Below are 25237 nucleotides of genomic sequence, written 5' to 3'. Positions count from 1 at the left end.
ATGCAGTATGCAGTATGTAGTATGTAGTATGCAGTATGCAGTGTGTAGTATGTAGTATGCAGTATGCAGTATGCAGTATGTAGTATGCAGTATGCAGTGTGTAGTATGTAGTATGCAGTATGCAGTATGTAGTATGTAGTATGCAGTATGCAGTATGTAGTATGCAGTTTGCAGTATGTAGTATGCAGTATGTAGTATGTAGTAGGCGGTATGTAGTATGTAGTATGTAGTATGCAGTATGCAGTATGTAGTATGTAGTTTGCAGTATGCAGTATGCAGTATGTAGTATGTAGTATGCAGTTTGCAGTATGCAGTATGTAGTATGTAGTATGCAGTATGTAGTATGTAGTAGGCGGTTTCAAACACAGCCTTGGTCAAAATTATTTGCATTTCAACATGAACACACCCCGTCTCTTTGTCCTCCCTGAATGCGTTGTGCACAGTTTGCACGAGACCTCTGTTACCGTGGTTACGACAACAAACAGGTCGGGTCAGAAAGTCATCATTAACCAGCTGAAAACATTAAGTTACTCTTTAACTAAACAATACTAATGCTTCTAAACACTGGGTGACTCATTTAAAGACAAACAGTCTTTCAGGGTAATTTTTTTGGTGCCTTTGAGCTTCCGTAGCCGCCGATCTGCTTCGGTAAATCCTCGTCAGCAGCTCCCCGGATGTCAGAGCAAAGTGTGTGCAGTAAACTGAGTTATGAACGCAGCCATAAAGCATCACATGGAGCCCATAAAGATGCCGCCTCTGATGTGCGCGTCGTGCAAAGCTTTCCAGCCGTGTGGCAGATCACGTACGGCAGATCCCAGATTATCACCTGCAGATAAACCTCAGAAAGCTGAATGTGTGTCCGTCCACTCAAACTCACCTAAACTGCTTATCCTGTGGACTTATTTCCCTCGGCTGGGGTTCACATGAACTTTAAATCTGATTAAAAGAGCTCACTTTTAATATTTTAATATTAAATATCACCTCTGACGTCTAAGTTATACCTGTTAACCAGGACTGGGCAACGATTAAAATGTTTAATCTAATTAATCACATGATTTCCCTGATTAATCACGATTAATCGCATTTGTACGCAGAATCCAAAAATGAATCCAAAAGTAGCGTATAGCTTTTAGCATTTAGCTTTATTTTAAATGTGCTGCCATATGAATGAAAGTGCCATAACATTTGTTGTGCAAACACACTTTTAACATCAGCATCTTTCTGTAGTTTTTATGTAGAAGCCTCGCTCCACTGTCTGTTTCCTTGAATGACTTGCTGCTATCAGTTGTGTGTTTTGCCTTTAAGTGATATTTTAGACTGGAACTACTACGCTGAGAAGACAATTCAACTTGGCAGAGTTTACAGATGACTTTGGTTCTGTCGACTCCGCCGTCTGGAAGAACTTTAACATGAAAATGGCCGAGTAAAAGTTCCGTACCCTTCTCCATGTTTGGTGGATCCGCCGATTACTTTCTTTTCCTGTTCCACAGCAGACAGCAACAGACTTTTACAGAATAAAAGCCTGTGAGCAGCAGACTTTTACAGAATAAAAGCCTGTGAGCAGCAGACTTTTACAAAATAAAAGCCTGTGAGCAACAGACTTTTCCTAATTAAAAGCCTGTGAGCAGCAGACTTTTACAAAATAAAAGCCTGTGAGCAACAGACTTTTACAGAATAAAAGCCTGTGAGCAACAGGCTTTTACAAATAAAAGCCTGTTAGCAACAGACTTTTACAGAATAAAAGCCTGTGAGCAACAGGCTTTTACAAATAAAAGCCTGTGAGCAACAGACTTTTACAAAATAAAAGCCTGTGAGCAACAGACTTTTACAAAATAAAAGCCTGTGAGCAGCAGACTTTTACAAAATAAAAGCCTGTGAGCAGCAGACTTTTACAAAATAAAAGCCTGTGAGCGACAGACTTTTACAAATAAAAGCCTGTTAGCAACAGACTTTTACAAAATAAAAGCCTGTGAGCAACAGACTTTTACAAAATAAAAGCCTGTGAGCAACAGACTTTTACAAAATAAAAGCCTGTGAGCAGCAGACTTTTACAAAATAAAAGCCTGTGAACTACAGACTTTTACAAAATAAAAGCCTGTGAGCAGCAGACTTTTACAGAATAAAAGGCTGTGAGCAAGAGACTTTTACAAAATAAAAGCCTGTGAGCAGCAGACTTTTACAGAATAAAATAAATAATAAAACCTGCGTTAATGCCCCATTAAATATTTATCGGCGTTAAATAATTAATGCGTTAACGCGTTAATAATGAGTTAACTCGCCGTACTGTTTATATTTCACAAGTTGAGCTCTTTTAAGCTCTAAATGAATCTTTAGCGCAGTCTGTATGGAATAACGAGAGCGCCGAGAAAGAAATCATCAAAAACATAAAATAACATAAATAACATAAAAAACATAAACATAAAATTTAAAAACATAGAAAAAATATCACTGACATCAGATGCATAAATAAAGATATTAATTTAAAACTATAAACATATTCTCAAATAATTATATAAATACATTTATTCCCTGTGCTGCTGTGAAGAATCTCCCTGATGTGAAACTGTAAATGTGTGTTTAACCCTTTAATGAGTAAAATGTTCAGTGACCTAATTGTATCTTATCAAACATTTGTAGAAGTTAACCAACGGTAACCATCTTTATCACTCAGTTTAGATCTTAGATGTGAAGACACCACTTTTACAAATGTTCTACAACAAAGTGTGACCCCGACTTTATGTAAGAAAAGTGACCTTTAAAGTGACGTACTGCACCTTTAAACAGCGGAGCGATGTTCCATACATTGATGCTGCCGGCCTTCATGAACTGACCGAGCGCGATCTCCAGGAAGAAGATGGGGATCCCTCCCAGGAACACGATGAGCAGGTACGGGATCAGGAACACACCTGGGGGGGGGGCAGGGACACGTTCAGGGACACTCTGACAACTGTGGGGGGCAGAGACACGTTCAGGGACAATCTGACAACTGTGGGGGGCAGAGACACGTTCAGGGACAATCTGACAACTGTGGGGGGCAGAGACACGTTCAGGGACACTCTGACAACTGTGGGGGGCAGAGACACGTTCACAAACAATCTGACATCTGAAAACTGTACAAATAACCATTTTCATGGTAGGAATGGGCTTCCGTATGTGTTTTTTTGTTTTAAATCTCTCGATTCTACGATGCATCTCGCTGTGACTAAATAAACAAAGTATTCAGGTTTCCATCCACAAAATGAGCAAATCTGAAGATTATTCAGCCTCATAAAAACAAATCCGATTCGTTTCCATCGATGTTTAAAGTGAATAAACTCGGCTGCGTGGCGTCACCACAGGGGGCGCTGTGGGCTGTGGTATTAGTGGCTGTAAGTCAGTAGAAGAAGTAGATGTTCTAACAGGAAACAAAACAACAACAACAGCTGCGGTGGACAGAGAGAAGTCTAGTATGCATTTCATGTTGAAGAGAGAAGGAAATAAACAAATAAACTAAAAAATATATATATATATATATATATATATATATATATATATATATATATATATCTGATATTACATCATATCTAATTTTTTTTTTTAATTTAAAAATTTGTTTTGTTTTGTTTTAACTTTTGATGAATAAAATAAAACAAAAAATCTCTGACATTACATCATATCTCTGATATTCTATCCCCTCTGGAAAGACGCCGGTCACTCAGTTTATTGTTTGTCGGCTCAGAGCAGATACACACATTCATTCGCTCCAAATTTTGCAGGAAATCTTCTTCGAAACAGACAAAAAAAACAACTATTTCCTACATTTTCTGTGTTTTTATTCTCCTTTTGACGCTCATGGAACTGGGTGTGAAGGACTGAACGGCTGAATGCTGCTTCTCGCCCTCTCTGGTATTCTAACTCCTGGGCCGGAGCCCCACATCGTAGGGGGTAACTGGCCCAGCACCGCGGGGGGTAACTGTGGGGGGTAACTGGCCCCGCGCCGCGGGGGCTAACTGGGCCACAGGGCCAGCAGGAACTGGTATGAATGGAATCAAACTGGAGTGACGCTGAGCCGGAGCGACAGCGGCCAGGTTGCGTAACGCTGCCGTGACTCGCTGAGCTCTTACACAAGGAGACGGCGTTCATCGTTCATCGAGTTCAGACCCCGGCGGCTGTTAAAGGAACAGTCCCACATCTTTCTCGCTGTATTTATCACCCTTTTGTTTCAGTCTCTGTTTCTTTCCTGGTTACAACCAAACCCAGCAAACATTTCTGTTTATGGTTCCTGGTTCATGAACGCATAATTTGGCCTCCAGCAAGTGAAAGTAAAATATTAAAGATGGCCTCCTCTTTGAGCTGTTGGGCTGCTGCCACCACAGAAGAAGAAACAGAAGATGCACAGCGATGAGAAAAGCTGCAGTTGTGAAGCTCAGAGACACGACAGGAAATCTCTGCATGAGAGAAACATCCGTTCACAGGCTGGAAACCAGCTTTTAGACATGAGAAACCACGGCAACGGGCAGCAGAAACACGTGAACAACCCTTTAACGGTTAGTTTAAAGAAAACTTCACATTTTAACTACCAGGTTTCTGAAGGTCTGCAGCTTAAAAACAGTCAGAATGAAGAGATAAAAGCACAGAGTGTGACCCAAAGTCTATGATGGGAGGAGATTTAATCACCTAAATATGGGATGACATCACGGATTACATCACTGATGACATCACTGGGTTGTGGCACCTTAGATTGCACAACTTGTGGAACATTTCCACATGTTTTTTTCTTTTCTGAGTTCATGAACCCAACTATGAACAAAAGCTTTTCCAACTTCTTTTTCATGTTTTTCTCTCATTTTATCCACATAAAAACAGCAGAAAATCAGTAAAATGTCTTTAATCAGATCCTGATTCTTCAGTGTTCATCTCTGTTAGTTTCATCTGTTCTCAGAGATCATCAGTTAGTTAGCTCAGTGGGCTCAGCATCTGGCACATCTGTCTCCTCCATGGCCAACAGGCTCATCAAAGTGTCTGATCCCCCCGGTTCACTTCATCAGACTCTAAATTTCACCCGGACATGTTCCGTTTAAACACTTCCTGTTAGCTTCCTGAGTCGCTGATAGCTGCGTGAGCTAACGGCGTCGCTGATAGCTGCGTGAGCTAACGGAGTCGCTGATAGCTGCGTGAGCTAACGGCGTCACTGATAGCTGCGTGAGCTAACGGCGTCACTGATAGCTGCGTGAGCTAACGGCGTCACTGATAGCTGCGTGAGCTAACAGAGTCACTGATAGCTGCGTGAGCTAACGGCGTCACTGATAGCTGCGTGAGCTAACGGCGTCACTGATAGCTGCGTGAGCTAACGGCGTCACTGATAGCTCCGTGAGCTAACGGCGTCACTGATAGCTGCATGAGCTAACGGCGTTGCTGTTAGCTGCATGGAAAGGAAACCATTAGCAGTCCGAGGATAATAACAGCACAAATGTCATTGTTTCTCCCTCGTGTAATATTGTAATAATGCTTCATATTCATTCATTCAGAATAAGAAGGAGAAAAATAACATAATTTACAATTTAATTTATCATTTTCCTGCAGAAAAATATCTCAGGTTATTGTTTTTTTTCTGTTGACTCTGAGAATTGTGTCTAAAACTATGTGAGCTAGCATCTGATGAACCAGGATCTACACCAGCGTACAGGAGGAGCATCTGGCTTACGACGAAAACATCTGGAGTAACAACAACTTTACTTCTGGTCAGACGAACTGACGACATCTTAACGTTTCACATAAATCTGGTAACAGCAGCCAATAGTCTCAGCCTGAACCGAGGAAACTAAACCAAACCGACCTGTGTTGAGCTGAACTTTACACAGTTAAACTTACAAATATTACAGATGTTGAAACAAACTATGTTTTTTCTTTAAACTCATCATCAGAACGTCATTCACTCCTGAGTCAAACTGTAGAGGAAATGGGCTCAGCACACATAGTTTGCTGTAAATACCTGAGATACAACCACCTTCACTCTCCAGTCCTGAATGCACACACACACACATACACACACATGCACACACACACGGATGCCAAACTCCGGCGGCATCATCTCTGTAAGCCGCCCTGAGGCCTCACAGGTTAGCGTTAGCATGTAGCTGCTGTTCTTTTAGCCTAGCGCGTAGCGTAGCGCAGAAGAACCACTGATGAGTCACGACTGCAGAGAGAGAGAGATGGACGTGGGGGGGGCCGTGGCAGAGTCTGAATTAAAATCCTTTTCATACACAGACTCTGAGCTAAGTGGAGTAATACCGTTAGCTCATCAGTAGCTCGGCGTTGATGGGATTACGGAGCACTATGACGGCCTCAGAGTCGGCTGCACTGAGACGCACACACACGACTAACTGTGTGTTTCAGATGGGAAGACTTTACCTTAAATTCTCCTCATATATGGAAAATAAACAGCTTATTCATAAGAACTCTGCAGCAGAACTCCATCCTGACACACCTGAACGCAGCTTATTCATAAGAACACTTAAAGAATCTGTTCATCAGACTCAAATCTGTCGGCTGTCATCATGCTTTCATTCACCAGCAGGTTTTAAATGCTTTTTTTTATTTTATCTTCTAAAAAGTGCAAATGATTAAATATGAAGGAGAAGGTGAGAGATGGAGGGGAGAAAAGAGAGAAACTCAGCTAACAGCTTCTCCCAAATTTTCTAAATGATTTATTGAGTTTTAGTTTATTAGCTCTTCTGTTGTTCTTTAGCAGGAATGACTCTGCTAAAGCTAAAGCTAAATGTGTGTTTCCTCTGATGAGCGGTCCATAAACTGAGGTGGGAACGGGGAGCTAACACCTGCCAACACCTGCGAGCAGGTGGAGCTGCACGGCGTGCCGAGTGTCACCGAACACGTCCGACACGTGGTCGCTTAGAGCTGAAACGGAGCCGCCCGCGGCCGCAGTTAGCCCGCTAAACTGCAGCGCTACAGTTAGCGAGCTAAGCTGGCTAATCCGGGTAAGTCAGTGGGCTAATACCGAGATGACAGAGCAGCTTCATCACATGCTGTTTATGGGAGCTGGAGGTGTGGAGGCCGGGCCTTCAGTTATCAGGCCCCTCTCTGTGGAACCAGCTGCCAGTTTGGGAGGCCGGGCCTTCAGTTATCAGGCCCCTCTCTGTGGAACCAGCTGCCAGTTTGGGAGGCAGAGCCTTCAGTTATCAGGCCCCTCTCTGTGGAACCAGCTGCCAGTTTGGGAGGCAGAGCCTTCAGTTATCAGGCCCCTCTCTGTGGAACCAGCTGCCAGTTTGGGAGGCAGAGCCTTCAGTTATCAGGCCCCTCTCTGTGGAACCGGCTGCCAGTTTGGGAGGCAGAGCCTTCAGTTATCAGGCCCCTCTCTGTGGAACCGGCTGCCAGTTTGGGAGGCAGAGCCTTCAGTTATCAGGCCCCTCTCTGTGGAACCGGCTGCCAGTTTGGGAGGCAGAGCCTTCAGTTATCAGGCCCCTCTCTGTGGAACCGGCTGCCAGTTTGGGAGGCAGAGCCTTCAGTTATCAGGCCCCTCTCTGTGGAACCAGCTGCCAGTTTGGGAGGCAGAGCCTTCAGTTATCAGGCCCCTCTCTGTGGAACCCGCTGCCAGTTTGGGAGGCGGAGCCTTCAGTTATCAGGCCCCTCTCTGTGGAACCAGCTGCCAGTTTGGGAGGCAGAGCCTTCAGTTATCAGGCCCCTCTCTGTGGAACCAGCTGCCAGTTTGGGAGGCAGAGCCTTCAGTTATCAGGCCCCTCTCTGTGGAACCAGCTGCCAGTTTGGGAGGCAGAGCCCTCAGTTATCAGGCCCCTCTCTGTGGAACCAGCTGCCAGTTTGGGAGGCAGAGCCTTCAGTTATCAGGCCCCTCTCTGTGGAACCAGCTGCCAGTTTGGGAGGCAGAGCCTTCAGTTATCAGGGCCCTCTCTGTGGAACCAGCTGCCAGTTTGGGAGGCAGAGCCTTCAGTTATCAGGCCCCTCTCTGTGGAACCAGCTGCCAGTTTGGGAGGCAGAGCCTTCAGTTATCAGGCCCCTCTCTGTGGAACCAGCTGCCAGTTTGGGAGGCAGAGCCTTCAGTTATCAGGCCCCTCTCTGTGGAACCAGCTGCCAGTTTGGGAGGCAGAGCCTTCAGTTATCAGGCCCCTCTCTGTGGAACCAGCTGTCAGTTTGGGAGGCAGAGCCTTCAGTTATCAGGCCCCTCTCTGTGGAACCAGCTGGCAGTTTGAGAGGCAGAGCCTTCAGTTATCAGCCCCCTCTCTGTGGAACCAGCTGCCAGTTTGGGAGGCAGAGCCTTCAGTTATCAGGCCCCTCTCTGTGGAACCAGCTGCCAGTTTGGGAGGCAGAGCCTTCAGTTATCAGGCCCCTCTCTGTGGAACCAGCTGCCAGTTTGGGAGGCAGAGCCCTCAGTTATCAGGCCCCTCTCTGTGGAACCAGCTGCCAGTTTGGGAGGCAGAGCCTTCAGTTATCAGGCCCCTCTCTGTGGAACCAGCTGCCAGTTTGGGAGGCAGAGCCTTCAGTTATCAGGCCCCTCTCTGTGGAACCAGCTGGCAGTTTGGGAGGCAGAGCCCTCAGTTATCAGGCCCCTCTCTGTGGAACCAGCTGCCAGTTTGGGAGGCAGAGCCCTCAGTTATCAGGCCCCTCTCTGTGGAACCAGCTGCCAGTTTGGGAGGCAGAGCCTTCAGTTATCAGGCCCCTCTCTGTGGAACCAGCTGCCAGTTTGGGAGGCAGAGCCCTCAGTTATCAGGCCCCTCTCTGTGGAACCAGCTGCCAGTTTGGGAGGCAGAGCCTTCAGTTATCAGGCCCCTCTCTGTGGAACCAGCTGCCAGTTTGGGAGGCAGAGCCTTCAGTTATCAGGGCCCTCTCTGTGGAACCAGCTGCCAGTTTGGGAGGCAGAGCCTTCAGTTATCAGGCCCCTCTCTGTGGAACCAGCTGCCAGTTTGAGAGGCAGAGCCTTCAGTTATCAGCCCCCTCTCTGTGGAACCAGCTGCCAGTTTGGGAGGCAGAGCCTTCAGTTATCAGGCCCCTCTCTGTGGAACCAGCTGCCAGTTTGGGAGGCAGAGCCTTCAGTTATCAGGCCCCTCTCTGTGGAACCAGCTGCCAGTTTGGGAGGCAGAGCCCTCAGTTATCAGGCCCCTCTCTGTGGAACCAGCTGCCAGTTTGGGAGGCAGAGCCTTCAGTTATCAGGCCCCTCTCTGTGGAACCAGCTGCCAGTTTGGGAGGCAGAGCCTTCAGTTATCAGGCCCCTCTCTGTGGAACCAGCTGGCAGTTTGGGAGGCAGAGCCCTCAGTTATCAGGCCCCTCTCTGTGGAACCAGCTGCCAGTTTGGGAGGCAGAGCCCTCAGTTATCAGGCCCCTCTCTGTGGAACCAGCTGCCAGTTTGGGAGGCAGAGCCTTCAGTTATCAGGCCCCTCTCTGTGGAACCAGCTGCCAGTTTGGGAGGCAGAGCCCTCAGTTATCAGGCCCCTCTCTGTGGAACCAGCTGCCAGTTTGGGAGGCAGAGCCCTCAGTTATCAGGCCCCTCTCTGTGGAACCAGCTGGCAGTTTGGGAGGCAGAGCCCTCAGTTATCAGGCCCCTCTCTGTATAGCTGCACAGGCCAACATGAAGCTTGTTGAATTCAGGTTTACTTAAGTTCTTTGGGTCGTTCAGTTCACTTCATCAACCTTTGTGACTGCAGTAAGAGTTGCTTCTGTAAGCTATCTCACACACCAAATTAATGCCTGTTTTATTATAACTATCTTTATTATCAGTCTTTGGAAGATAAGATAAACTAAAAGTGGGATTTTACAGCCTCGCTGACCTTCTTTTATGGCACTCAGTCCGAAGCCAACGCGAATACAGACTTTGTCTTTGGACAAAGGACAAACGAAGCAATAATAATACCAAACTGAGACACCTAATGACCTCATTGAACTTATTTTTCAGAAGGTAAAAGAAGATATAATTGCTTTTGCAGATGCTGGAAGATGAGAGGTGTCCTGGTGGTGAAATGTGGACAGTTAGCTGGTCAGAACCAAAAAGCAGAAGTAAACAGGCTGGAGGAGAAGGTCAGAGCACGAGTAAAAGCTTCTGACGTGTGGGTCTGAGGGTTGAAGTTAAAGTTCGGTTAAAGTCGGTAGCTCGGCAACACTTTAAAGCCGCTCGGTAAATGTTCACCACAGTTTGTCTCCTGATCTGTAATTAGCCCGCCCGCTGATTCAGGATCAGCCAGGATCCACCAACCAGCTTTAATTAAAGTCCGCAGATTTATGTGTCACATGTGTTTAGGTGCAGCCCAGAGTGGATAAATCATGAACAGATACATGTGGCTGATATCCCTCTGAGCTCAGAGTCCATTGTTCTGACACTCGTCTGTCCGCTGGGTTCACCGGTTCATTCCCGGTTCATTCTTGGTTCATTACTTTTCTGCAGAACCACGTAATTCATTCTGAAAGTGATGCCGACACCATCTCTCTGGAGAAGCTCTGACCTGCTCTTTGTAAAACGACTCGGGCTGGGCAACGATTAAAATGTTTAATCTTTTTTTATTTATTTATTTATTTATTTATTTATTTATTTTTCCATTCTTTTTATTTATTTATTTATTTTAAATATTTAATCTAATTAATCACATGATTTCCCTGATTAATCACGATTAATCGCATTAGTACGCAGAATCCAAAAATGAATCCAAAAGTAGCGTATAGCCTTTAGCATTTAGCTTTATTTTAAATGTGCTGCCATATGAATGAAAGTGCCATAACATTTGTTGTGCAAACACACTTTTAACATCAGCATCTTTCTGTAGTTTTTATGTAGAAGCCTCGCTCCACTGTCTGTTTCCTTGAATGACTTGCTGCTATCAGTTGTGTGTTTTGCCTTTAAGTGATATTTTAGACTGGAACTACTACGCTGAGAAGACAATTCAACTTGGCAGTGTTTACAGATGACTTTGGTTCTGTCGACTCCGCCGTCTGGAAGAACTTTAAAATGAAAATGGCCGAGTAAAAGTTCCGTACCCTTCTCCATGTTTGGTGGATCCGCCGATTACTTTCTTTTCCTGTTCCACAGCAGACAGCAGCAGACTTTTACAAAATAAAAGCCTGTGAGCAACAGACTTTTACAAAATAAAAGCCTGTGAGCGACAGACTTTTACAAAATAAAAGCCTGTGAGAGACAGACTTTTACAAAATAAAAGCCTGTGAGAGACAGACTTTTACAATAATAAAATAAATAATAAAACAGGGGGGGTCTGTGGCGTAGTGGGCTGAGCAGCTGGCCCCGGTTCGAGTCCCGCATCAGACGGCCCTGTGCTGCATGTGGTCCCCCCTCTCTCTGTCCCCTAATTCCTGTCTCTCTGAACTTTCCATTAAAAGGCACAAAAGCCCCCCAAAAAAATTAGCAAAAATTTTCACAAAAAAAAATAAAATAACCCGCGATAAAATATTTATCCGCGTTAAATAACGAGTTAACGCAATAATAACCAGTTAAACGACAGTCTGACACTAACCTCAGACTGTCAGCGGCCGTTCTATGACAGCGTGTGTGTGTGTGTGTTGATTGGCTGCCAGATGTGACATCATCATCCCTTTCACCATGTGGACCAGAGATTAACAGGAGTGGTAATCTGTTAATCCTGTCCACGGGCCTCCTCTCCCCTCGATTCCTTCCCTTGTTTCCTCTCCCCTCGTTTCCTCTCCCCTTGTTTCCTCCCCTCGTTTCCTCTCCCCTTGTTTCCTCCCCTCGTTTCCTCTCCCACTTGTTTCCTCCCCTCGTTTCCTCTCCCCTTGTTTCCTCCCCTCGTTTCCTCTCCCCTTGTTTCCTCCCCTCGTTTCCTCTCCCCTTGTTTCCTCTCCCCTCGATTCCTCCCCTCGATTCCTCCCCTCGTTTCCTCCCCTCATATCCTCTCCCCCTTGTTTCCTCCCCTCGCTTCCTCCCCTCGCTTCACCTCCTCTCCCCTCGTTTCCTCCCCTCGATTCCTCTCCCCCTCGTTTCCTCCCCTTGCTTCCTCACCCCTTGTTTCCTCCCCTCGTTTCCTCTCCCCTCGCCTCCTTTATCGTATCCTTTATCGTCTCCTTTACTTTATCGTATGGAGGAACGATGGAAGAACGATGGAGGAACGATGGAAGAACGATGGAAGAACGATGGAGGAAGAAGCCTTGAACCGGGGGTTTCAGTTTGGACCAGAGACCGACGTTGAGTTGGGCCAAAAAACTCCAGGATGCTCCTTTAAGGTTGATGAATCAGGTGTAAAGCAGGTGACCTTTGCAGGAAGTCGGGCTGCTCTGTGAGAACTGAACATTTCCTGTTGGGTCTCTGTGATTTAAGCATAGACCCCCCACCCCCTGAGAACACCCAGACCTTTACACCACTCCTCTGAGAGAACACCCAGACCTTTACACCACTCCTCTGAGAACACCCAGACCTTTACACCACTCCTCTGAGAGAACACCCAGACCTTTACACCACTCCTCTGAGAACACCCAGACCTTTACACCACTCCTCTGAGAACACCCAGACCTTTACACCACTCCTCTGAGAACACCCAGACCTTTACACCACTCCTCTGAGAACACCCAGACCTTTACACCACTCCTCTGAGAGAACACCCAGACCTTTACACCACTCCTCTGAGAGAACACCCAGACCTTTACACCACTCCTCTGAGAACACCCAGACCTTTACACCACTCCTCTGAGAACACCCAGACCTTTACACCACTCCTCTGAGAGAACACCCAGACCTTTACACCACTCCTCTGAGAACACCCAGACCTTTACACCACTCCTCTGAGAGAACACCCAGACCTTTACACCACTCCTCTGAGAACACCCAGACCTTTACACCACTCCTCTGAGAACACCCAGACCTTTACACCACTCCTCTGCCCGGCTTGAGGCGGCTGGCTGTGAGAACGAGACCTTTTCAGGTGAGAGGAACGTCTCTTTCAACCTTCTGTCGGCAGTTTGTCTCGACTGGGAGAAAGAATCTGAGCTGATGAAGCCTCTCCATCCTCCCTGCTCCCCACCAACATCCCCTTTTCTCTCAGGAACTCTTTTCTCTCAGGTTACAGAACACTGAGCTCAATGTTTCCTTCATCTCACCGGTGAAGTGTTGATGAAGTCGTGGGATTTTACGGTGTTGATTGGAGGCTCAAAGTCTGCTTAAAGTCTGCTTAAAGTCAGTCAAAGGGAGTCGTTCCTCTCCACAGTCGCCTCAGGCACGCTCAGAGATTGGACTGAAGACAAGTTTTGGTGCAATCTGTTGGTTTCCTTAGCTAGGAAATAGTTTTTGAATTGGCTCTATATGAATGAATTGGATTATTTTATAAATAATTATGCCATCCATCCATCCATCCATCCATTATCTTCCGCTGGTCCGGGGGTCGGGTCGCGGGGGCAGCAGCTTGAGCAGAGAGACCCAGACGTCCCTGTCCCCGGCCACTTCCTCCAGCTCTTCTGGGGGGACCCCGAGGCGTTCCCAGGCTATAGTTTTTCTAACGTGTCCTGGGTCTTCCCCGGGGCCTCCTCCCAGTGGGACGGGCCCGGAACACCTCACCGGGGAGGCGTCCAGGAGGCGTCCTAACCAGATGCCCCAGGAGGCGTCCTAACCAGATGCCCCAGGAGGCGTCCTAACCAGATGCCCCAGGAGGCGTCCTAACCAGATGCCCCAGGAGGCGTCCTAACCAGATGCCCCAGGAGGCATCCTAACCAGATGCCCCAGGAGGCGTCCTAACCAGATGCCCCAGGAGGCATCCTAACCAGATGCCCCAGGAGGCGTCCTAACCAGATGCCCCAGGAGGCGTCCTAACCAGATGCCCCAGGAGGCGTCCTAACCAGATGCCCCAGGAGGCGTCCCAACCAGATGCCCCAGGAGGCGTCCCAACCAGATGCCCCAGGAGGCGTCCCAACCAGATGCCCCAGGAGGCGTCCCAACCAGATGCCCCAGGAGGCGTCCCAACCAGATGCCCCAGGAGGCGTCCCAACCAGATGCCCCAGGAGGCGTCCCAACCAGATGCCCCAGGAGGCGTCCTAACCAGATGCCCCAGGAGGCATCCCAACCAGATGCCCCAGGAGGCATCCCAACCAGATGCCCCAGGAGGCATCCTAACCAGATGCCCCAGGAGGCATCCTAACCAGATGCCCCAGGAGGCATCCTAACCAGATGCCCCAGGAGGCATCCTAACCAGATGCCCGAGCCACCTCATCTGACTCCTCTGGATGCGGAGGAGCACCGGTTCTACTCCGAGCCCCTCCCGGATGACTACCCACTACCCACAGCTCGTGACCATAGGTGAGGGTAGGAACATAGATTGACCGGTAAATCGAGAGCTTCGCCTTCTGGCTCAGCTCCTTCTTCACCACGACGGGCCGGTGCAGAGCCCGCATCACTGCAGACGCCGCACCGATCCGTCTGTCAATCTCCTGCTCCATTCGTCCCTCACTCGTGAACAAGACCCCGAGATACTTGAACTCCTCCACTTGAGGAAAGAGGGCATTCCACCCTTTTCCGGCCGAAGACCATGGTCTCAGATTTGGAGGTGCTGATTCTCATCCTAGCCACTTCACACTCGGCTGCGAACCGCTCCAGTGAGAGCTGAAGGTCACGGCCCGACGACGCCAACAGAACCGCATCGTCCGCAAAAAGCAGAGACCCGATTCTGAGGTCGCCAAACCGGACCCCCCCAATGCCCTGGCTGCGCCTAGAAATTCTGTCCATAAAAGTTATGAACAGAATCGGTGACAAAGGGCAGCCCTGACGGAGTCCAACCCTCACAGGAAACATGTCCGACTTACTGCCGGCAATGCGGACCAAACTCTGACACCGGTCATACAGAGACCGAACAGCCCATATCAAGGAGTCCGGCACTCCATACTCCCGGAGCACCCCCCACAAGAGTCCCTGAGGGACACGGTCGAACGCCTTCTCCAAGTCCACAAAACACATGTAGACCGGTTGGGCGAACTCCCATGCTCCCTCCAGGATCCTGCGGAGGGTATAGAGCTGGTCCACTGTTCCACGGCCAGGACGAAAACCACACTGCACCTCCTGAATCCGAGATTCAACTATCCGGCGGATCCTCCTCTCCAGTACCCCCGAATAGACCTTACCAGGGAGGCCGAGGAGTGGGGATGGGAATCGAAAACCAGTTCTTGTTGAGAACCGGTTCCCAGTAATTCAATTCCTTGGAATCGTTTTGGCGATTTTGCAAACGATTCCCTTATCGATTCCAGTGGGCGTGAATGACGTCACCACGCAGCGTTGCGTGGCGAGTCCAGCGCAGCCAGCAGCCAACAGTAAACATGGCGCCCAAGCGGTACAAACGCTCGAAAGTTTGGTTACACATCCCTAAAAAAGACGACAACAGGGCAACTTGCAAAGTGAATATTTCACCAAAGGGAGGAAATACTACCAACATGCAATAACTATGAATGAATGATTAACGTCGGTGAATCTGAACCCAGCAACGTTAGCAACGTTAGCATGTCCTCGGCTAACACTGCAGGTAACTAACTAACTAACAAACACTGCCTATCATGTTAGCGCCATTTGCCTGATTGTAAAAGCTGCTGTTAGTAACGGTTAAGGTTAAATTAATGCCTTCTCAGGCATTACATTTAGATGAAATCATGAGAGACAGAGCCTGACTGGCTCAGAGCCAGAGGCTGGTGGTACTACCCCCAGTTCACCTCTACCTCCAGCTTCTCCTTTCACCAGAGCAGGAAGAGTTCAATTACCCAGGCCAGGATAGACCAATGTGGACCTCACCGTTGTTGGGTTTGTGAGGTCATGACTCGTGTTACTTCTAAACTAAACAAAGTTGATGCTAATCGACCGGTTTGTTGTCCTTTTTCTCCAAATGAGAATCGATAAGGGAACCGACAAAGAACCGAATCGAATTCCCATCCCTACTGAGGAGTGTGATCCCCCTATAGTTGGAACACACCCTCCGGTCCCCCTTTTTAAAGAGGGGGACCACCACCCCGATCTGCCAGTCCAGAGGCACTGCCCCCGATGTCCACGCGATGCTGCAGAGGCGTGTCAACCATGACAGCCCTACAGCGTCCAGAGCCTTGAGGAACTCAGGACGGACCTCATCCACCCCCGGGGCCACCGAGGAGTTTTTTGACCACCTCAGCAACCTCAGCCCCAGAAATGGGAGGCCCCACGTCCGAGCTCCCCGACTCTGCTTCCTCATCGGAAGGCGTGTCGGTAGGATTGAGTAGGCCCTCGAAGTATTCCCCCCACCGACTCACGACGTCCCTAGTTGAGGTCAGCAGAGCCCCGCCCTCACCATACACGGTGTTGACGGTGCACCGCTTCCCCCCCCTGAGCCGCCGGATGGTGGACCAGAAACTCTTCGAGGCCGTCCGGAAATCTTTCTCCATGGCCTCCCCGAACTCCTCCCAAGCCCGAGTTTTTGCCTCAGCAACCGCCGAGGCCGCGTTCCGCTTGGCCTGTCGGTACCCATCAGCTGCTTCCAGAGTCCCACTGGCCAAAAAATAATTATGATTACAATGAACTGAACTCCAATTGGCTTGTATTGGACTTTATTATTTAAGTGCCTTGAGATGACATTTGTTGTATTTGGCGCTTTATAAATAAAACTGAATCGAATTAAACACACCTCCATATTTGTTCTGCTCATTACTCAAATGGACACAGAAACCTTCTTCAGATTGAGACATTAAAAACAGCAAAGCTGTAAAACGTGCAGTTTCACAATAAGGACTCCAACTGTCCACGACTTCCTCATTTCCTCCTGAGGTGCAGCTTTCTGCCTCTGTGCAGACTGAACCAGTTCTGAACCAGTTCTGAACCAGTTCTTATCCAGTTCTGAACCAGTTCTTATCCAGTTCTGAACCAGTTCTGAACCAGTTCTGAACCAGTTCTTATCCACTTCTGAACCACTTCTGAACCACTTCTGAACCAGTTCTGATCCAGTTCTGATCCAGTTCTGATCCAGTTCTGAACCACTTCTGAACCAGTTCTGATCCACTTCTGAACCACTTCTGAACCACTTCTGAATCAGTTCTGATCCAGTTCTGAACCACTTCTGAACCAGTTCTGATCCAGTTCTGATCCAGTTCTGATCCAGTTCTGAACCACTTCTGAACCAGTTCTGATCCAGTTCTGAACCAAGCGGAAGTGGAGTGGGAATCTATAAGCTTGTCTTCATCCCACTCCTTTCCAAGTTTATTTGAATTTAAACCAAAAATTTTTTTTAAAAATTGTAATGTACTTAGCCGCTTGTTCTGTATATTATTTTTGCTTGTAATAAACTAAACGAAACCACTTCTGAACCAGTTCTGAATAACAGGTGAAAAACATATGAATAACACATGAATAACACATGAATAACAGGTGAATAACATATGAATAACACATGAATAACACATGAATAACACATGAATAACACATGAATAACACATGAATAACACATGAATAACACATGAATAACAGGTGAATAACACATGAATAACAGGTGAATAACACGTGAATAACACATGAATAACAGCCTCTTTAACACAGACTTTATCCAACATCTTTCTGTCTGCGTCCGACTCTCAGCTTTCAGAGTCTGAGCTGCTGTTTGCTGTCAGAGGAAAGATGGCAGCCTGCCTTCCATCCTCAGATCTCAGAGGCTGAACCGGAGATCATTACTCGTGTTCGTCTTTATGTAACTTCAGATTAGGGACACGCCACCTCAGACCCTCGGGTCATGTGCCGGCCGGCGCCGCCGGCTCACACCTGATCCTAACTTCTTTCCTCTGACTCTTAAAAGCTGATAAACTCTCAGTATTTTATGTTCTTTATCGGCTTGTGTTTGTCTTCAAAGCCTTTTTAATCGTTTTATTGGAGTCATTTGTGATTTTTATATCTGGAGAATGTGTCTCTGTGAGGAACTGTCTGTGATTAAATGTGTTCTGAGGTTCTGAAAACTGAATTGAATTCAGTTTAATTCAGTTCAGTTTAATTCAGTTTAATTCAGTTAAATTCAGTTCAGTTCAGTTTAATTAAATTAAATTATATTCAGTTCAGTTTAATTCAATTCAGTTCAATTCAGCTCAATTGAATTAAATTCAGTTCAATTCAGTTGTATTCAGTTCAGTTCAGTTCAGTTTAATTCAATTCAGTTCAGTTCAGTTTAATTCAGTTCTGGTGGACGAGCCTGCTGCAGCATCTCAGAACAGACACACACAGCTCGGCTCTGACCTTTGAACTGACAGCCTGAGGCCTGCAGGTATGACAGCAGAGTGGCGCCCGCACGGGGGGCGGGGCCTGTAAATGGACCCGGCTGACCCCCATGGAGCACCTGAGGGGGTTAGACCCGGTCCATCACTAAACCTGCTTCTGCCTCACCCTGCCCCCTTCCGGGCGCCATGTTTGTGTCCTAACTACAGAGGGGGCGGGGCATGAGCCCGCTGACCCCGCCCCCTTCCGGGCGCCATGTTTGTGTCCTAACTACAGAGGGGGCGGGGCATGAGCCAGCTGACCCCGCCCCCTTCCGGGCGCCATGTTTGTGTCCTAACTACAGAGGGGGCGGGGCATGAGCCAGCCGACCCCGCCCCCTACCGGGCGCCATGTTTGTGTCCTAACTACAGAGGGGGCGGGGCATGAGCCAGCCGACCCCGCCCCCTACCGGGCGCCATGTTTGTGTCCTAACTACAGAGGGGGCGGGGCATGAGCCCGCTGACCCCGCCCCTCCAGGTGTGGGTGTGTGTGGGTGGAGCCTCACCTCCACCATTCTTGTAGCACAGGTAGGGGAACCTCCAGACGTTTCCGAGTCCGACAGCAAAGCCCACGCAGGACATGATGAAGTCCATCTGCCGGGTCCACGTTTCCCGCTCCTGGTATGGTGGCCCCGCCCCCGTGACCACGCCCCCCATTTTTTCCTGAGCAGCACCAGCACCGCCCGTCCCGCCGCCGGCGGACAGCGCCACTGATGTCAGAGAGACCAGGCCGCCGTTCGTGGCTGCTGGTGGGAAACCGTTCCCGCTGCCATTAGAGAGCAGGAGGGGGTTCTTCTTGGTGTCCTCCAGGAGGCCCAGAGAGCAGGAGGAGGCGGGAAGGGCCTTCTCCATCACAGGAAGCAGGAAGTAGGAAGTAGGAGGTAGGAAGCAGGAAGCAGGAAGTAGGAGGTAGGAAGCAGTCAGGAACGGGTCAGGAACGGGTCAGGAACGGGTCTGGAACGGGTCAGGACGGGTCAGAACGGGTCAGGAACGGGTCTGGAACGGGTCAGGAACGGGTCTGGAACGGGTCAGGACGGGTCTGGAACGGGTCAGGAACGGGTCTGGAACGGGTCTGGAACGGGTCAGGACGGGTCTGGAACGGGTCTGGAACGGGTCAGGAACGGGTCAGGAACGGGTCAGGAACGGGTCTGGAACTCTGTCTGTTCTGGATTGAACTTCTTCTCTTTTTCTGCCCTCGCAGACTCCCAGATAACCGTCAGTCCAACTTTCTCTCCTTTAGTTCCTCTTAAATCTTTCTGTTCCACCTGAGTTGGACAGAACCAGTTGGACAGAACCAGTTGGACAGAACCAGTTGGACAGAACCAGTTGGACAGAACCAGTTGGACCCGGCACAGGTCGGTTCTGCCCTGATGCCCTGACAGATGCCTCCACACAGAGCGGTCCCGGTCAGTCCTTCCCCGCTAATCACAGTAATAAACTCCTAACCAGCTGACTCAGCTGATCAATTCAGTTCTTTTTCAGACCAATTCAATCAGATTCAGACACTCAGATTTAAAAACGGGACACAAATTCAGAATCTAGTAATAATCCGGGGACATTTCTTTTTCTCAAAGTCGGGTAAAAAATGAGCGTTTAAAAACCAAAAAGAAGGGAGAGAGAAACACCGAGTGTCGGGCAGCGGCGACCTTCAAAAACAATCCACGAAACACTTGAATGTGAGTCTGAAGAATCGCATGAGAACTGAGAGTCACGGAGGAGACGGCGGCCTGCGGGAGGTGCTGGAGGACGGAGAGGCCGGCGGAGAGGCCGGCGGAGCCCCAATCAGTCCCTCAGAAGCGGGTTCAGTCCCGGCGGCGGTGGCGGTGCAGGCGGTGCAGGCTGCGGAGGAATGGCTGCGGCTCCATCCGAGGAGGGCGCGCAGAGCCTGGGGGAGAAGCGTCCGGGGCCGGTGGGCCGGTGGGCCGGTGGCTGAGCCGGTGCTGAGCCGGTGAGCCGGGGGCTGAGCTGTCGGATGTCCCGGCAGAGACGGTCAGACGGTGTTTAAAGATCCTGCTGCTGCTGCGCTCCGTGCGTCCGTCTGTCTGCCGACGCGCGCACCAGCAGCGGCTTTAAAAGGAGAAAGAGGCTGCTGGTGTGACGTCACGGACGAGGCCCCGCCCCCCCCGGAGGCACGTCTCCCTCCCCGGAGGCGTGTGTGACACATCCAGCGTCGGGAGCGCGCACCGGCCAGGCTGTGCATGAATGAATCTCTGCAGTCAGTTACATCATCACCGACCCATTCACGAGGAGAGCCTTCCTCCTCTGAGCGCGCGTGGCGAGGTCATCCTCACCTCCGCCCGACGATGAGAGCCGGGAACTCAGTTTAATTAGATTAAATTAAATTCAATATAATTCAGTTCAGTTTAATTCAGTTCAGTTTAATTCAGTTCAGTTAAGTTAAATTCAGTTTAATTCAGTTTAATTCAGTTCAATTCAGTTCAGTTCAGTTCAGTTCAGTTCAATTCAGTTAAGTTAAATTCAGTTTAATTCAGTTCAATTCAATTAGTTCAGTTCAATTCAGTTCAATATAATTAAATTAAATTCAGTTCAGTTCAGTTCAATATAATTAGGTTAAATTAGATTTAATTCAGTTTAATTCAGTTTAATTAAATTATATTCAGTTCAGTTCAATTTGATTCAATTCAGGTCAGTTCAGTTCAATTCAGTTTATTTCAGTTTAATTCAGTTCAGTTTAATTCAATTCAGTTTAATTCAATTCAATTCAGTTCAGTTCAGTTCAGTTCAATTCAGTTCAATTCAGTTCAATATAATTCAATTCAGTTCAGTTCAGTTCAATTCAGTTCAATATAATTAAATTAAATTCAGTTCAGTTTAATTAGATTCAGTTTAATTCAGTTCAATATAATTAAGTTAAATTAGATTTAATTCAGTTTAATTCAGTTTAATTAAATTAAATTAAATTAAATTAAATTAAATTCAGTTCAGTTCAATTTGATTCAATTCAGGTCAGTTCAGTTCAATTCAGTTTATTTCAGTTTAATTCAGTTTAATTCAGTTCAATTCAGTTCAATTCAATTCAGTTCAGTTCAATTCAGTTCAATATAATTCAATTCAGTTCAGTTCAATTCAGTTTAATTCAGTTTAATTCAGTTAGTTAAATTCAGTTTAATTCAGTTCAGTTCAGTTCAATTCAGTTCAATTCAGTTCAATTCAGTTAAGTTAAATTCAGTTCAAATAAATTCAATTCAGTTTAATTCAGTCCAATTCAGTTTAATTCAGTTCAATATAATTCAGTTTAATTAAATTCAGTTCAGTTCAATTTGATTGGATTCAGTTCAGTTTAATTCAGTTAAGTTAAATTCAGTTAAATTAAATTCAATCCAGTTTAATTCAATTCAGTTCAGTTTAATTCAGTTAAATTCAGTTCAGTTCAATTCGGTTAAATTCAATTAAATCCAATTCAGTTCAGTTCAGTTCAATTAAATCCAATTCAGTTCAATCCAATTCAAATCAATTCAATTCAATTCAATTCAATTCAGCTCAGTTCAGTTCAGTTCAGTTCAGTTCAATTCAGTTCAGTTCAGTTTAATTCTCTGCTGTAGTGAAACCATGCGGGTAATACTGTGTATTTGTAGAGCTCCGGGGACACGATGACAGAGTCGTCAGCATATTTGATGATTTTTGATCGTTCCAGCAGCCTCAGAGGATATCAGAGCCCAGTGGATAAACTCTATCTGAGGCTAATGTTCCAGCAGAGTTAGCTACAGACTGTGGATAAACTCTATCTGAGGCTAATGTTCCAGCAGAGTTAGCTAAAGACTGTGGATAAACTCTATCTGAGGCTAATGTTCCAGCAGAGTTAGCTAAAGACTGTGGATAAACTCTATCTGAGGCTAATGTTCCAGCAGAGTTAGCTAAAGACAGTGGATAAACTCTATCTGAGGCTAATGTTCCAGCAGAGTTAGCTAAAGACTGTGGATGAACTCTATCTGAGGCTAATGTTCCAGCAGAGTTAGCTAAAGACTGTGGATGAACTCTATCTGAGGCTAATGTTCCAGCAGAGTTAGCTACAGACTGTGGATGAACTCTATCTGAGGCTAATGTTCCAACAGAGTTAGCTAAAGACTGTGGATAAACTCTATCTGAGGCTAATGTTCCAGCAGAGTTAGCTAAAGACTGTGGATAAACTCTATCTGAGGCTAATGTTCCAGCAGAGTTAGCTAAAGACTGTGGATGAACTCTTAACTCTTAATTGAGTCTGTAGGCCAAGCCAACACCTCAAGCTGGTTGTGTTCCTCAAACCATTCATATATATAATATATAACATAATAATATATAATAGAACCATTTCTGCTCTCCAGCAGAACACATTATTTAGTTCACATGAACTGAAACAGAGGAGATAACAACAGGAACTCTGCAGTTTCTCTGATAAAAGTAGCTTTAAACCACAGCTCCAAAAATGAGATTAAAAGCATCAGCTACACGTCCAACACTTTGTTTACCGACACATTTCAGGGGAACATTGAACAACTATTAGATTTATTTAGATGATGAATTTAATTCATCCAGCTTTATGATCATTTCATTTTTAAAACAAAAGTTTCAACGACCAAAGGAGTTTAATATTCATTCAACTGTTTGGTTTTCTTATTTGGAAGGATGAGAATCTGAGGGAAATAATGTATAACTAACTGTTCTAGAATGCGCTGCTGAGGGTGGCAGCATGTTGGAGTAGCTCTGTACCTCACATTGAGATTTTTTTTCTCTCTAAATTTCATTCCTGTTATTTCTTGGAAGAAATTGGATTTTTTGGACAACTGTTCCTTCCTGCCTTGGATGCTGTGCAGCTGGATTAATTTTTCCCAATACTTTTGTATATTTTACTCTTTTGTCATGATGCATCACCATAGCAACAAGGTGGTTTACAACAGGGAGCAGCTGATTAACATTGGAAAAGCAGAAATAATTCGACAACTGAAGCCAGAAATTCCACTGGAATTGAAAAGGAGGCGTCGTGGATGCAGAGCAGGAGCAAAGAGGAGAGAAAGAAAGAAGAAGTTCAAACCATCTCTGCCATCCTGCATCATGGGAAATGTAAGATCGTTAGCTAACAAGTTGGATGAACTTTTAGCCTTGATAAGGACTCAGCAAGAATATCGGGAATGTAGCATTATGTGTTTTACTGAGACATGGCTGCAGGATCATATTCCCGACTCCAGCGTCTCTCTGCCGGGCTTCCAGACTGTACGAGCAGATCGAGATTTAAAGAGTAGCAGGAAAAGGAAAGGGGGTGGATTGGCAGTGCTTGTCAACAACAGATGGTGTCACCCAGGACATGTTACTGTGAAGAGTCGTCTCTGCAGTCCTGACATTGAACTATTGGCAGTAAGTTTTCGTCCATATTATTTGCCAAGAGAGCTCACCAGTGTTGTTTTGGTGGCTGTTTACATTCCACCCTCAGCTGTTGCCGACACTGCATGTGATGTCATCAGTTCCGTTGTTGCTAAGATACAGACACAACACCCCAATTCTTTTGTGGCAATATCTGGTGATTTTAATCATGCCTCACTCTCTGCTACACTGCCAACTTTTCAACAGTTTGTCAGCTGCTCTACCAGAGAAAACAAGACATTGGATTTGTTTTACACGAATGTCAAGGATTCATACATTTCCAAATCAAGACCTCCCCTGGGAAAATCAGATCACAACCTTGTTTTTCTCTGTTCAGCATATAAACCCCTTGTCCAGAGACTACCTGTCACAAAAAGGACTGTTAGAAAGTGGTCACAGGAAGCTGAAGAAGCCTTACAGGGTTGTTTTGATGCAACCGATTGGATTTCTCTTTGTAAGCCACATGGAGAGGACATTAATGCCATGACTGAGTGTGTGACTGACTATATAAACTTCTGTGTGGACAACACCATCCCCACCAGAACAGTGAGATGCTTCCCTAATAACAAACCCTGGATCACCAGTGAGCTAAAGGAACTATTGAACAAGAAAAAAAGAGCCTTTAGGAAGCGAGACAGGGAGTTACTGAGGAGTATACAGAAGCAGCTCAAAGTCAAGATCAGAGAGAGCAAGGAGGTGTATAGAAAGAAGCTTGAGAGTAAACTGCAGAGGAACAATATCAGAGATGTGTGGTCAGGAATGAAGAAGATCACAGGCCTCAAGCAGAGGGAGGATCGGATGGATGGAAGTCTGGACAGAGCAAATGAGCTGAACACATTCTTCAACAGGTTCAGTTCAGGAACAAGCTCACCATCCTCCCCTCCTGTTCCCAGCCAAAGAGACATCCCACCCTCCTCTGACCCACAGCTTTCCTGTAACATCTCCACCTCCACCTCAGTCATGGATTCTTCTGCTTCCACTAGTTTGTCTTCAACCCAATCAGGAGATGCTGCTGTCCCCTTTGCCTCCCCCTCCCACTTTTCTGTTTCTAGAAGTCAGGTGAAGAGGCAGTTGGAGAGACTGAACCGGAACAAGGCTGCAGGTCCAGATGGTGTCAGCCCCCGAGTCCTGAAGGCCTGTGCAGAGCAGCTCTGTGGGATTCTGCAACACCTTTCCAACCTTAGCTTGACCCAAGAGAAGGTACCACTGTTGTGGAAGACATCCTGTCTGGTTCCGGTACCAAAGAAAACTCACCCTTCAGATATCAATGACTACAGACCTGTTGCCCTGACATCCCACATCATGAAGGTCCTGGAGAGACTCCTGTTGACCCACCTGTGTAAGCAAACCAGCACATATCAGGACCCCCTGCAGTTTGCTTATCGCCATGGAGTTGGAGTTGAAGACGCTATCATACACCTGCTTCAACAAACCCACTGTCATCTGGACAAAGCAGGCAGCACTGTGAGGATCATGTTCTTTGATTTCTCCAGTGCATTTAACACAATCCAGCCTGATCTGCTTCGTCTGAAACTCCAGAAGACTCAGGTGGAGGCCTCAACAATCACCTGGATTAATGACTACCTGACAAACAGACCACAGTTTGTCAGACTGAAGAATTGTGTGTCTAACCAGGTGATCAGCAGCACAGGAGCACCACAGGGGACTGTACTCTCACCATTCCTTTTCACTCTGT

At 47.0% G+C, this 25237-nt stretch overlaps 1 protein-coding gene across 1 annotated transcript in view; it reads right to left on the bottom strand.

Annotated features, from left to right (window-relative positions):
• slc6a8 (solute carrier family 6 member 8) overlaps nucleotides 1–20227 on the bottom strand; it is a 58834-nt gene extending 38607 nt beyond the window's left edge. Inside the window, exons 1-2 of the mRNA XM_075475899.1 lie at nucleotides 18693–20227; nucleotides 2775–2906 (exon numbers count right to left, since the gene is read on the bottom strand). Coding sequence (XP_075332014.1) covers nucleotides 2775–2906; nucleotides 18693–19038 — 478 coding nt within the window. The 5' untranslated portion in view covers nucleotides 19039–20227. The remainder of the gene's footprint in view (nucleotides 1–2774; nucleotides 2907–18692) is intronic.
• Nucleotides 20228–25237: the final 5010 nt, after the last annotated feature.

The sequence above is a fragment of the Odontesthes bonariensis genome, chromosome 10 (assembly GCF_027942865.1).
Source record: "Odontesthes bonariensis isolate fOdoBon6 chromosome 10, fOdoBon6.hap1, whole genome shotgun sequence".
NCBI lineage: Eukaryota > Metazoa > Chordata > Actinopteri > Atheriniformes > Atherinopsidae > Odontesthes > Odontesthes bonariensis.
This window is presented reverse-complemented; position numbering and strand designations above follow the sequence as displayed.